The following is a 15,355-nucleotide window of genomic DNA, read 5'->3' as shown; positions in this document are numbered from 1 at the left end:
GGTGTCTATTTGAGCTGCTTCACTCTCTCTATTTTTCTGTTTTTAAAGGGGATGATGGTGAAAAAGGAGATCCAGGAGAAGAGGGAAAGGATGGCAAAGTGGGACGCAGGGGGCCAAAAGGTAGGTAAACCCATAGGAAATTGACACTACAATCTGAAAGTGCTTATGTTTCTCCCTCCTGGTCCTGGCCCTGGCCTTCACCCTGGAAATTTAACAGTTTCATTATCTTCTCTGCCCCCATGACACATGGAATATATGTCAGACATGAATTAACTCACCATCCAAGGGCTCCTATGAGCCTGCCTGTCAACAAGACGAAGACATATTTCTGCAGCTGCGTTCTTAGGGTTGGCCAGAGTGGACACTCTGGGAGCCCCAAAGGAGTAGCTCTCTCCAAGAATATCTAAGAAAGGAGGAGTTTAAGAAACAGAGCTGTGTTCAAGGCTGAATCTCTCTTCAGAAGCTGAGGCTAAGAAACTTTCTGCCATTGGCCTAGAGCTTCAGGGGAAACACACAAAGAAATAGAAAGAGCTGCCTGATCCGTGGATATGTTTCCTTTCCCCAAGATCTCTATTTCTTTAAATCCTCTTTGCTTCTAAAAATGAATAACACAATGGGCAAAGAGAATAGTATGAGATGATCAGAAGCAAAGAAGATGAGAATAACATAAAACTATAAGGAAATGTTTCCCCTTAAAATGTCCAGAGTAAACCTCCTTAAAACACAGCCTCTGGATTGTGATGCTTCTGAACTTTTGAATTAATCCCTGCCAACTGCAACAAGATAGTTGCCCTTATTTGAAAATTTTGAGCAGTTGAAAGGCAAGAAAGGATACATAAGTCCTTGAGGCCTTATTTTGAGAAATGGCCATCTTCTTCCAGAAATATATGTGTCAATTAAAAAACTACATTTTACAAAATAAAACTTTATTACTTGTAAATATTTTTACATTATCATATTTTTTAAAAATCAATAATGCTTTAGAAGAGTGCTGTGATCCCTGATCATAGATTTGGAATAAAAACTCAGCAAGACCATCTCTGATGTTGCTTTGATCACCAGATTTTAGGATTGCACCTTCCTCCTCTGTTTTAAAGTTGCTAAGATGGGCAAATCTTGCTTTAAAAGAGAGAAAAAATAGAATCCCAAAGTAAAGACGAAGTGGATGTAGGGGAACAGATTCAAAAAGGAGGACAAGAATCTTTCTACTGAGCCGTTATCTAACATTAAAATTAAACATCCTATGCTTTGGTCATTAGAAATACTGTACCAGCAGGTATTTTAATATCATCATGTTCAGGATTGTCATAGTAACCTGTATTTCATTTTCAAAATAACGTATACATAAAGTATAATTGTTAAAATAGATAATATAGCACGAGATACAAATCAGATATCACAGGACGAAGAATATACTTTTTAGTATTTCTTTTTGGCAAATTTCATGTTAGTCACATTCTTAAAGGGAAGAAAAAAACTTTATGGTATTAAAAATGGCATTCTTTGTTTTTCAGGAATTAAAGGAGAACTGGGTGATATAGGAGCCCAGGGCAATATTGGCAAGTCTGGACCTATTGGCAAGAAGGGTAAGTTGCATTTTATTTTCTGTAGTAGCAACTTAAAGTAAATTGGACATATCCTTAAAATATTTTTAAGATTTTGAATAATGAAAATGATCCCTTTTCTCTCTTTTAAAAGTTAAATTTTGTCTTCCTATCTTGGTTCTTACACAAGCAATATATCTCGCAGCTCAAAGAAAGAAAGTCCTTGAGCAAAATTTAACAATATTTCAGGGACAGAGTCAAGCCTAAAGTTCTACTAGTGTCTGTATTAAACTTTCCTTCAGATCCACTCATTGGCTACTAATTCTTGGTACAATTAAAATGACATGATGATTATTCATAAAACATAAAGCAGTACAGAAGAAAATAACTTTTTTCATAATTTGAATTAAGTAAACTAATGATTCTATACCTGTGATCTATTACCAGGATAGAAACTTGAGGTATATGTGTGCATCCCCATTTGATTTCAGACATATTTTGATCTTGAACATAGTCACTATCTCAATATTAGAAAACAGAGATAGTCTCCTCTTTATTCTCTAAGCAATTCTTCCCTATCCTCTTCTCCCCAAGCCCCACAATAGTAACAGGTTCTAATTGCTTCTGATATTCAATAATTCAAACTTACAGGCATTGTTCCACTTGGTTTGTGGATACAGAGCTAAAGGAAAATCAAAATTGTATAGAAAATGACTCAGAGACTATTCAAAAAGATAGAAATTTATCAACAAAAATCATAATACTGAATGGCATGGTTACTACAGGGGCCATATGGGAGAGTAAGGCAAGACTGTTAAGAGGAGGAAGTGATTTAGGTCTTGAGGGAATGGGGAGAAGACATTTAAGAAAGATGCAAGGAAAAGTCATAGATTAGGGAAGCTCAGTGGCTTGGGGTATTACTATTTCTGCCACCTTGATGTACCCTCTGTCTTTTCATAAGTGCTTGAGCCTCTGCATAATTGAACAAGTGCCATTCTGTGGCCTGCAGTGTCTTCCTGTAGATAGGGTGATAGTTGGGAGTCTGGGCTGAGGCCTTGGCCCCTCTCTTCTATTCTGTAATTCACTCCGTACTTCTTCTCTCTCCACTCTTTTATAACTAACTCCCTTGAGGAATTTCCTTAGGTCACATTTGAAGGCAGGGATGCAGAGCAGTGTAGTGCAAAGAAACTGCTGTGGTAATTTTTGATCCAGGGATTTGTACTGCATATTCACCTCTGATTGAAATCCTGTAGTTGGAGAAGAGCTACACACCCTCCTCAGGGTTCACAGGTCCTGCTACAGACTGTTTGTGGCTAGTGAAACTTTGGCTTTAGAGTCCCTCATTTGCATGGTTCCCAAGTCCCCTTAGCAAGCCTCTCATTTGCATGGTTCACATAACCCTATGTCTTAGTGAGATATTTGGCCTCAACTGGTTAAAACAGTGCTTCTCCACATTTCTTAAATAATTGTTCCTCCAACAAGCCTTTTATAATGTATTTTTCCTAATTGCCTCTTCTGGTGAAATTTTAATATTATTCATGGATTGTATATTCATTTATTCATATTGTATATGTTTTATATATTTTAACAACTAGAATTTTTCACCCCCAAGAACTGATATTTGGAGGTGATGTTACTCATCAAGAAAGCAAGACTTAACGCTGTTCTCCCCTGCTCCAATTTCCCTCCGTCACCTAGTATCAGGTGTCCAGGAGTGGATACAAGTATTTGGGGCATTAGCTAAGAGGAGCTAGAGAGGGTAAAACATTAAGTTTGAACTTCATAAGGTACATTTACATAGTCTGAAGTTATTTTGATGTACAATCAAGTTATTGCTAGCAAGTCCAATGTAGGAATAGCCTCCAAATATAGTACTACCACTTATTGTGCAGGTCTATCCAAAATCATGTTACAAAGCACTGGGCAATATGTCAGATCATTATCTCAATATGTCCTGAAGAATCTGGCACAAGAAATGTGTAGTTTGTGGAAAATAAATAATGTTTGAAAAATACAGGGCCAGAGAAAGACTGTGGAAAGTTTGTCCAAATCCAAAGTTTTGGTATCAATGAAAAGACTTTGCAAGGTGATATTTTCAATTTGTACAATATTCTTACTTTTAATATGTCAATAATAAGTTGTGAAGGTGAAAGAAATTTTTCAGGCTTCTTCTATAGGCCAGGAGAGATGGGTCTGCATTAGGTTGCTCTTTCTACTAATTGTGATTAGCTAGGTCAAAAAAAATAAATAAATCACACACATATTTGGGGGCATGAGATGGCTATCAAAATGAATAGGACTTTAGGAGCCATGGTCTGGAGCAGAAGGGAATCAGTGGATAAAGTGTTTCTGGTAGAGGAATACAGGACATGTTCTTGGCTGGTACACGGATCATCTGGAATTAGCATATCTACATCTAAGAGGGTGTGGCTAGAGGGCGATATATTGGACCTCAAGACTTCTAGAAGTTAGCCATGGTAGAGGAGGCTAAGACCCATCTGAAGACACCGTGTACTTTCCTGAGGAGAGCAGAGGTGGAGGACAGTGGCAATCCACTGACATGAACAAGCCCCGAAGTGAAGGGCTTCAGTGAGTCATTCTTAGACACTGCACACTGCACTTCTCAAGATGTAGATGTGTCAGGTTTATGAAGTCTCTAACAAGCAGAGCTAGTTAAAGATCTTGGTCCAAGTTTCAATCATCTCCTAGAACAAGACCAAGAGACTTGGGGGAAGTGGTAGACAACAGAGACAAGAAAAGGCAAAGAGTCTCCACCCTTTGTGATTGGGGAATCTCATTGTGGATGAACTCCCAGAATTGTTGAGTTATTAAGAGTCTGGAAATGATAGGGGTAACTACACCTATCTCCCCCGGCCTGCTTCTCCTTGTAGGCTCGGGTATGAAGCACTATGCATACCTCTGTCACTGTCCTCAATGCCATGGCTATTAGCTCCTGTGTTTCCCCCGATGCTCTGGGGGTAAATGAATGACAGATTCACTGGGTCCGTTTGCCTAAATAAATGTAAGCTCTACTTAGGAAACCCTACTTTTATCCTAAAACCTGTTACATAGCAGAAAGTTTACGAATTGTTTGATACAATAAGAATTTTTTAAAAGAACAATAAAGCACTTTATATCCCACAATGCAGCTTTCTATCCTACTCCTTATTCCTATAAATTCTATTTTCCCTTAGCATCCATTTCCACTATTGACCACTAAGATTTCCTTCTCCTCCAAAGATATGTCATCAAAATTTATGAGCATGTCCTCGAATTTTCAAAAGAAATAGAGATGCGGTGTTCTGGGCCACCTGGATTAATTTCATGTTTAATCTCTACTTTGATATTTATCACCCTCATTTTGATGATGGCCCTTCTAAGTTTTTCATTGACTTGGATTAATCTTAACTTTTTAGTCTGACCTTAATGTTGTCACTTGCATGGGTAAGGTGGCTTTCTGGATGTCAATATTTCATTTTATAAATAACAAATAAGAATGATTTAGTATAGGTAAATTCAATCTCATAGCAAAATAAATGTTTTTACTTGAGGTAAATAATCCTTTTACACTGAAAGCATTATGGTTTTTTGTTTGTCTGAATGTGACCTCTAAGTCTTCAAACTTAAGACAGTATTACAGACATGTTCTCACTCATGGGTCAAAACAAGTTTTGTGGATGACCTTAAACTGTAATGAATTTTGGAGAAATAGATGCACTAATCCCAGATGCTCTGCGCACCAGCTAAGATCATGTCCTGCATTCTCCTACCATAACTCAGGTACAGGGCAGAAGCTAACATCAGTCGAGCATCCTCTGAGTCAGATCAATGTTCATCCCGTTATGAGATGGCATTACCTAATTTATTCTCCTGATGATCTTATCATTTTAGATACTTTCATTTCCATCTTTAAAAAAAAAGAAATAAGTTAAATAACTTGCCCACATTTAGCTATTAGAAAGCAGAGCCAGGATTTAAACCCTGAATTGTGGGGTTTCTATGGTCTCACTTCACCACACTACTATGGTGTTCCCATTTGTTATGGGAGGAAAGGAATTAATATCAAAATACTAGAAGCAGCTAGAGTGTTGACATCTGGAAGCCACATGCCAATTTAAGAAGCTCTTCCTGCACTTTAAGATTCACCTGAAGGTGCTATAGGCGTCCTGTTAAGGAATTTGGAGCCTGACCCAACAATATGTAGATCGTAGCCAACTTTTTCTTCTATCATAAGCAGAGTCTCTGATTTGATATCTAGGTCCTTGATCCATTTTGAGCTCACTTTTGTGCATGGTGAGAGGAGGGGATTCAGTTTCATTTTGTTGCATATGGATTTCCAGTTTTCCCAACACCATTTGTTGAAGATGCTATCCTTCCTCCATTGCATGCTTTTAGCCCCTTTATCAAATATAAGATAGTTGTAACTTTGTGGATTAGTCTCTGTATCCTCTATTCTGTACCATTGGTCCACCCTCCTGTTTTGGTACCAGTACCATGCTGTTTTTGCTACTATTGCTCTGTAGTATAGTTTGAAATCTGGTATTGCTATACCACCTGATTCACACTTCCTGCTCAGAATTGCTTTTGCTATTCTGGGTCTTTTATTTCTCCATATGAATTTCATGATTGCACAAGAGTTAACAACAAGAATCAACAAATGGGACTTACTTAAACTAAAAAGTTTTTTCACAGCAAGAGAAACAATAAGAGAAGTAAATCGGGAGCCTACATCATGGGAACAAATTTTTACTCCTCACACTTCAGACAGAGCCTTAATATCCAGAGTATACAAAGAACTCAAAAAATTAGACAATAAGACAACAAATACCCCAATCAACAAATGGGCCAAGGACCTGAACAGACACTTCTCAGAGGAGGACATACAATCAATCAACAAATACATGGAAAAATGCTCACCATCTCTAGCAGTCAGAGAAATGCAAATCAAAACTACCCTAAGATACCATCTCACTCCAGTAAGATTGGCAGCCATCAGGAAGTCAAACAATAACAAGTGCTGGAGAGGATGTGGGGAAAAGGGTACTCTTGTACATTGCTGGTGGGACTGCAAATTGGTTCAGCCAATTTGGAAAGCAGTATGGAGATTCCTGGGAAAGCTGGGAATGGAACCACCATTTGACCCAGTTATTGCCCTTCTTGGTCTATTCCCTGAAGACCTTAAGAGAGCGTACTACAGGGATACTGCCACATCGATGTTCATAGCAGCACAATTCACAATAGCTAGACTGTGGAACCAACCCAGATGCCCTTCAATGGATGAATGGATTAAAAAATGTGGCAGTTATACACCATGGAGTATTATGCAGCTCTAAAAAATGACAAATTCATGGAATTTGCAGGGAAATGGATGGCACTAGAGCAGATTATGCTTAGTGAAGCCAGCCAATCCCTAAAAAACAAATACCAAATGTCTTCTTTGATATAATGAGAGCAACTAAGAATAGAGCAGGGAGAAAGAGCAGGAAGAAAAGATTGATATTAAACAGAGACACGAGATGGGAGGGAAAGAGAGAGAAAAGGGGAATTGCATGGAAATGGAAAGAGACCCTCATTGTTATAAAAAACTGCATAAAAGAGGTTGTGAGGGGAATTGGAAGAAAAAACAAGGAGAGAAATGAATTACAGTAGATGGGATAGAGAGAGAAGATGGGAGGGGAGGGGAGGGGGGATAGTAGAGGATAGGAAAGGTAGCAGAATACAACAGTTACTAATAGGGCATTATGTAAAAAGGTGAATGTGTAACTGATGTGATTCTGCAATCTGTATTTGGGGTAAAAATGGGAGTTCATAACTCACTTGAAACTAATGTCTGAAATATGATATGTCAAGAGCCGTGTAAGGTTTTGAACAACCAATAAAAAAAATAAAAAAATAAAAAAATAAAAAAAAGAAAAGATAAAAAAAAAAAAAAGATTCAGCTGAAGGTGATGGCTTCAATCTAGCTTTCTCTACCGTGAACCCCAGGCAGGTGTCTTTTGCTCTCCTGTTGAGATTTTACCAGGATTTTCGTTTATTTCACTGTTCATACATGATATCATCCATCTTTTCTCCTTTATCTTTTACATAAGTTTCATTTTTTTAATCTCATCATTTTTCCAAAGCAAATACAGTATTCCTCTCTTCCCTAGAGAAAATGTTCCCAGACCTTCAGTGGAAGCCTGAAACTGCAGATAGTACCAAACCCTATATATACTATGGTTTTCTCTTATAAATACATACCTATCATGAAGTTTAATTTATAAATTAGGCAAACTAAGTGATTAACCGCAATAACTTAAAATACCAATATACTGCAGGGGTTATGCAAATGTGGTCTTTTTTTTTTGCCCCCTTTACTCTCTCAAAATAGCTTGTGTAGTATTCCCCCTTCTCCCAGTGATGTGAGACGATACGATGCCTATATAATGAGATGAAGTGATGTGAAAGACATTGGCATTGTGAGATAGCATTAGGCTACTACGTAAGTATTACTTGAAAACTAACACTACACTATCATGACAGTTCATCTGAAAACGGAGATGGCTACTAAGTGGCTAATGGGTAGGTAGCATATAATGTAGATACTATGGACAAAGCAATGATTCACATTCCAGGGAGGATCGAGCAGGATGATTTGAGATTTCATCACATTCTTCAGAATGACATGCAATTTGAAAGTTAAAAATTGTTTATTTCTAAAAATTTCCCCTTAATATTTTTGGACTGCAGGAAACTGTGTAAAGCAAAACTGCAAAAAAAAAAAGAAAAAGAAAGAAAGTAAAAAGAGGGGGGAACTACTGCTCTGTATTTATATTTCTTGTATGCCTATTGTGGGACTTACCCAGAACTAGAATCATAACATAACTGGAAACAATCTTTAATACATGTTGAATTACAAGGGATTTGCATGCAAATAAACAAATTTTTAAAAAATAAAAATATTAAACTCATATTCATGATGTTTTAAGTTCATATAATTATTGGTGATAAGAAAGACTACTATTACTTTCCATTTTTCTTGTTTTATTTTATTTTTTAATTTTTTATTTTTTAAAATTTTTTATACCTTTATTCCATTCATTTATTTTTATGTCGTGCTGAGGATCAAACCCAGGGCCCCACGCATGCTAGGCGAGCGCTCTACCGCTAAGCCACAATCCTAGCCCCTTGTTTTATTTTATTTTTAATTGATATATAATGATTGTACAAACTTATGGGGTAAAATATGATATTTGGATACATGTATATGTTGTGTAATGATAAAATGACATTAATTAGCATATCCATTATCTTAAACATTTATTGTTTCTATGTGATAAAACATTTCAAAATCTTGTCTTCTAGCTATTTTAAAGTAGACAATACATCATTATTGACTATAGTTACTCTACTGTGCAATAGAACCCCCAAATTTATTTCTCCTCTCTAGCTGTAACTTTGTACCCATTGACCAACCTCTCCCAACTTCTCCCCACTACACTGACATAACAATTACTCTTTTTCCTACTTCTACGAGGCTACGTTTTTTGAATTCCACACGTGAGTGAAATCATGTAGTGTTTGTCTTTCTATATCTGGTTTATTTCACTTTGAGAACATTTTTCAAATACTCTATTAAGTCATTGGTCAAACCATTTGGGAAACACCATGAATTGCAGAGTCAGAAATGGTTGGGTTTGAGTACCAGCACTTCTATTTAATTGCTGGATGTTCTTGAGCAAATTATTTGCTTTCTGACCCTCAATGGCTTCAGCTGTAGAATACATATAATCATAGTATCTCATTCACATTTACATTTGTAAAGAATACAGAACAGTACTTGGCAACTGATTGGCCTTTAGTAAATACATGTTCCCTTGCCTCCTTTAATATATTCTGGAAAATCTGTTCTTTTCCAATTTGCACATAAGGAAATAAGGAATTCACGGGGAAACAGACAAACTGTAAAGAGACCAATCTTCCTCGGTAAGGTCCTCAACATATTTCCATTCTCATTCTCCAGCTGTACCCCCTGCTATATGCTGTCCAAGCCCTCACTTCTATCTTCTGATGCTGAAACTTTTCAAAACCAAGTTCAAAGGCTAAACACTCCTTCATGCTTCCAGATGACACACTCTCTCCTCTGGCTCCCTATCAGGGTGTTATCTTTGTCCAGTGATATCTCTCTCACAGCATTTTCACCCTCGAGTGTCATTGACTTTACCACTGTCTAAATTTCCAGTTCTGGGACTTTCTCTTCCACCTTAAACTGAATTCTGGGAAAGCATTCGTCAGACAGTGATGTGGAGAAGAGCTAACGGGCGTCCTCAGTGCCCTCGATAAAGGGCACCCTACAGGGTTTAGAGTGGCTTTGCTTTTTCCCTGTAGCTGGTGAAGGATGAAGTTGGAACATCCTGCTGACTCTTCCCTCCTTCGATTTGTTCTGTTGGGTCATATACCCAATTCCTGGCTGCACCAAACTCCAATGGGGTTAAGCCCCATATTCCTCCTAGCCTGGGTGACCTTCAGCCTGTATTTATCCCTCATATGTTTTTTTTTTTCTATTCTTATCCCAGATAACCATTGAAACTGTAAAATCTGTTTTATTTCTCTCAGGGTCTTCTCTTTTGATCCTCAAGAACATCCACCAAACATTTATCTCTTGTAAATGAAAAGCTTTTCCTTTCAACTATTGTGTCTGATGTGGGTATTAAGAGCTAATTTTAAAGTTTTAAAAAAAATCAACATTTTTTTCTCTTTGTCTTAAAATTCCTAATTCTTTAAGAATCATTCTTTGGATGTCTCTGATTAAATAAGAATATGGTCACATACAAAGGAGAATACAGAGGATTATCGGTAAAATATATTTGACATAACTTTATGGTATAGATATTTACATCTATCACATCTCTCCTGAAAATTGTAAAACCTTCAAGTCAGAGGTTTAATCTTGCCTCCCTGTATATCCTCACCAGGTCTTTGTCTTGCAGAGAGTAAATAATAAATATTTGTTGAATTAAATTGAAAAAGCACAACACATGTTTTTCAAAATCCAAGAGCAAAGCCACAGAATAACTTGGGGCTTAATAAATACACTGACACTGCAATGTGGTAACCAACTGTTCCAGATTTGCAAAGCAATTGTATTCCTAAAATTAAAAACACACTGAGAATTCTATTAGCCTTATTCAGAAAGCCACATTACTTTAAAAAAAATGCTAGTAGGACAGATACCACGGATTCAAATGTTTCTTACACATCCTGCTGGGATACCACATTCCATCTAAAGAAATTATGACTCATTTGATTATCTGTGCCTGTACAACCAATGCAGAAGAAAATTATCTAAAACTAAGGGTTATTAGTTGGAGATATTGCCCATGCAACTTGAAAAACTATTTCTTCTGATTTTAAATGTGTAGGATTTTTTCTGCTTGAAATAATTTACCTTTTGCCAGATGCCATGATACATGTCTATAAGCCCAAGGACTAGGGAGGCTGAGGCAGGCGGGAGGATCGTGGGTTCAAAGCCAGCCTCAGCAACTTAGCAAGGCCCTCAGCAACTTAAAGAGGCCCTGCCTCAAACTCAAAAATAAAAAGGGATGTAGTTCAGTGGTTAAGCATCCCTGGGTTCAATCCACAGTTCAAACTAAATAAAGAGTTTACCTTTTTGTTTCATTGTGCATTTCTGTCTCTGCTGCTGTTTTATACAGGTGACAAAGGGGAAAAGGGTTTGCTTGGGATACCTGGAGAAAAAGGCAAGGCAGGTATGGTATACTCATTTTTCTCCGTGGTTTCTAGTATCATCCCTAATATGTTCATCTCAAAAATGCGTATGTTTTTAAAGAAAAACAAAATTACTTTCAGCTTGCTTAACCTGACTTTTCTCAGGCTAGAGGAAAGGGAAGAAGGGAACTTTCCTCTCTATCCACCGGTGACTTTCCAAGCCCTAGGGAAGGAGATGAGGGCACATTCCATGCCTGTCATGCTTATTGTGAAAAGCAAACCCAGCAAGTCAGGAAGCAGCCCTCAATCTCTGGGACCCAGGGGAGAATCAGCAGAACCTGCATCAACATACCATGCCTTACACTCCACCAGCATCTCAACCAAATGCTGGCCTAATCCAGAAAGGGCCCGTGGTTCCAGAATGTCCTCCCTGGCCAGGGAGTTCCCCTAGTATCCAGTTTCACTTCCAGAGAAAGAAAAAATAAATATTTGTTGAATTAGATTCAACAAGGTAGATTGTCCTGGGGAATTTCAGTGGCTTCTATTCACAGGGCTGTGGTGAATACTAAGTAATTCGAAGTACTGTTTTCATACCTTATATCTAACAGAGAATATGGAATAATTAAGCCACAGATTTTGTTGTTGTTGTTGTTCCTTTGGTTAATAAAATTGTTTTTACTTTTTGCATGACCAAGGAAAAAAGGAAAACCAATGTTTACATGAAACAGACATTATTAAACAGAAAAAGGGACTCAATTTGAGTTTTAACTTATTTTCCATATAATTGCTTCTCTAGATGAAAGTGAAAAGGTAGGTGAGGAAAGGAGAATGGTAAACTAAAATCATAGTTAACCAACAAACTGGACAGCTGGTTTTCAAAATTATAAATTAGACCTACTTGTAGGAGTTAAACATAGACATTGAAACATGCAAGCTATACTTTAAATGAATAATCAGAATTAACATTTGATCAAATCATGAAAAATGTCTCCTCTCCTTGGAGAGCTGTGTGAGTGAATAATGCAGTAACACAAGATCCTGGCTGCAAATGTGTTTTAAGGAAGCTGTAAAAATTGTATTCTGAGATTGAACAGAGAAGTTCTGTGTTCAACAAAAATGCCAAATGGTTCAGCAGGCTTGTTTGGTGGTGTGTCAGATTTATTCTTCTTTTCAAAAATTTACTTTAGAATTTTTAAAATCATTTCAAACACTTTAAAAGATGTTGTCTGGATTCCTAAAAATGACATAAATTGAAAACCTTGTTTTAAACAAAAAGTTAAATGGATAGCCTTCACAGAGAGCTATTATCAGACTAGAAAAAGAGAGTAAATATTAGGAAAGGAACAAATGCCCTTTCTAATTGGTTTGCATTTACTTCCACATGATTGCACAGTTTTTGTCGTTTAAGGTACTGTCTGTGATTGTGGAAGATACCGGAAAGTCGTTGGACAACTTGACATTAGTGTTGCCCGGCTTAAGACATCTATGAAGTTCGTGAAGAATGGTGAACAAGTTCTCTTTTGCTTTGGACTATATATCTATGGATTTTGTCTCTTTCAACACATTTCCCAGCAGAAAATACCTTAGGTTGGACAAAGACTTACTGGGATAGTGTCACCAGTCTACAGGCCTACTGAAATGCTAAATATCCACTGAGATTCTAGGACATGGATTCATGCATGTGTATATTGCCTCTTGGTTAAAAAAAAAAAGTACTTTCCTAAGAGGGAAATGGAGAAAAGAGTAGAGCTTGGTAATCTGTGCCTTGGGGATAAAAAAAGGGACAGCAAGAATCTCAGGAAAAGAGATGAAAACAACAAGACCCATTTCCTTAAGCAGTTGAGATAATGTGTGAGTGCTAGCATTATTTCACTAAATGTTTATGATTGTTATGACAGATACCATGATTAAAGCTCAGACAAAATATCTTGCCCACAGATACAGACCTAATGAACAGGATTTGAATACAGGTTATCCTGAGTCCTTTTACTCCACAGTAAAACTCAGTACAAATCAGATGTTTCTCTAAGTTTTGTAACTTCCCATATTGGTCATTTTTGTTATCCTTTGTCTATTTCCCCATAACAGTTAGCAGTGAGGTCCTTAAAGTAGAAAGTGCTCATATATGCTCTTCAGAGAAAGTGTTATTGAGGGAACTATAGTAGTTACTATTATAACTGATTTCATTTTTTTGTACTCTTATCTATTGTAATTCACAAAAATATGTTGTATATTATAGGAAGCACACAGCTGCCATCTTGTGTTCATAGTTACCTGGTAATACTAGAGGCATAGGAAATACTTGATATTAAATAATCACCTTAATTATAGCTCTAGTTGTAACCCTACTGAAGATTCTGTATCTGATATGACTTAGACTGTCATGGATAAACCAGACCTCAAAGGTACAACACAGAGCAATAGTTTCTAATGGTTTAGTGGTCACATACATCTTTATAAATTAAAGTTATGGACCCCAAATGTATGCGTAGATGCCCCTAAAGCCCAAAGTATTCCATTATATGAGCTAAAGATGATTCTGAGTCTCTCATTGTATTGGAAATTCAGTCAGTAACTTGGTATCCCTCTTGTATCTGGATAACATGGACAATCTCAATGTACAAGTTTACAGCCCAAGAACTTTGCCCAAAGTTAACAAAGTTCTGTATTATTCTTCTATCCAGTCATTAAGCATTTATCATTCCCTGGAATGGTCAATGCAATGAGGTTGAAGAGCGTCAAAGACATGGGCTTTCTCCTCAAGACATTCACAGTGGAGTAGAAGTAAAACATGGGCAAACAATTAGAGCAGAATATGCTGAGACCTGTAAAGACCTGTAAAGTGGGAGAGCACTGGAACACAGGGAAGAACACTAGAATCCCGTGTCTGTGCAGGGGCATCAGAAAGACTGCTTAAGTGATGAATAGGAGTTTGTCAGGTAGAAGAGCAGTAAGACTTTCCAGGCATGGAAATAGAAGACAGAGGAGGACATGATCATGGGCAAAGATGGCTAAAACATAAGTGGGACTGGGAAGATAGTATGGAATGATCTGGGTGGCAGTTCCCATAGCAAATCCTTGTCAATGGAACTCCCTGCTGGACAGCTCTATGGGAGGTTGAGGAGGTAAGGAAGGAAGGACAGATGGTAGATGTTCATTCTCCACTTAATGATTAGAGAAAAAAACAGTGGTGCTTTCATGACAGGACCTTGCAAAATAATTCTCGAGTGCTGAACAAATGAATTACATCTGTCTGTATTGTAGTCAAACTTGACCCTTGTCTTTTGGAGATGCATAATGATACTCTCTTTTTCCTCCCTATATAGTCATTGCAGGAATTAGGGAAACTGAAGAAAAATTCTACTACATCGTGCAGGAGGAGAAGAACTACAGGGAATCCCTCACCCACTGCAGGATCCGGGGAGGCATGCTAGCCATGCCCAAGGATGAAGCCATCAACACCCTTATTGCTGACTATGTTGCCAAGAGTGGCTTCTTCCGGGTGTTCATTGGGGTGAATGACCTTGAGAGAGAGGGGCAGTATGTGTTCACGGACAACACCCCACTGCAGAACTATAGCAACTGGAAGGAGGGGGAGCCCAGCGACCCCTACGGTCATGAGGACTGTGTGGAAATGCTGAGTTCAGGCAGATGGAATGATACCGAGTGTCATCTCACCATGTACTTTGTCTGTGAGTTTGTCAAGAAGAAAAAGTAATTTCCCTCATCCTACACAATTGAAATTTCCCTGCATTTTCCACTGCAGTTGGTTTTATCCATTCTTGTCTCTCATCTGTGACATACTTAACATGTTTGTATGTAATAGATCCTTGACACAAGAGCTCACCAGATGACATGGGTCCTGAGAGAGTTTGAATCACTAGTTGAGCAGAAGGTGTTTGTCTATGGCCACATGAAGAGTTCACTTGGAATTTGCTCTGACACCTCCCCTTAGAGCTCTATCCACTGTAGGTAATTGACCAGTTGGTCAGAGATGATTAGGTTGGTTGGTGATGAATAAGCTAACCTGCCCTTGCTCAAAGCCAGACACACAGGAAAGACTTCTGTGAATAATGCCAAGGTATTACCTGCCTTTCAATCCAAAT

At 37.8% G+C, this 15,355-nt stretch overlaps 1 protein-coding gene across 1 annotated transcript in view; it reads left to right on the top strand.

The window, feature by feature from the left end:
- Positions 1–14,967, top strand: part of Colec10 (collectin subfamily member 10) — a 34,096-nt gene extending 19,129 nt beyond the window's left edge. Inside the window, exons 2-6 of the mRNA XM_026393891.2 lie at positions 49–120; positions 1,515–1,586; positions 11,237–11,290; positions 12,658–12,753; positions 14,576–14,967. Of these exons, the coding sequence (XP_026249676.1) occupies positions 49–120; positions 1,515–1,586; positions 11,237–11,290; positions 12,658–12,753; positions 14,576–14,967 (686 nt within the window). The remainder of the gene's footprint in view (positions 1–48; positions 121–1,514; positions 1,587–11,236; positions 11,291–12,657; positions 12,754–14,575) is intronic.
- The last annotated feature ends 388 nt before the right edge of the window (positions 14,968–15,355 follow it).

This window comes from Urocitellus parryii, chromosome 7 (assembly GCF_045843805.1).
Source record: "Urocitellus parryii isolate mUroPar1 chromosome 7, mUroPar1.hap1, whole genome shotgun sequence".
Lineage (NCBI taxonomy): Eukaryota > Metazoa > Chordata > Mammalia > Rodentia > Sciuridae > Urocitellus > Urocitellus parryii.
Note: the sequence above shows the minus strand (reverse complement) of the source record. Positions and strands in the feature narration are given on the sequence as shown.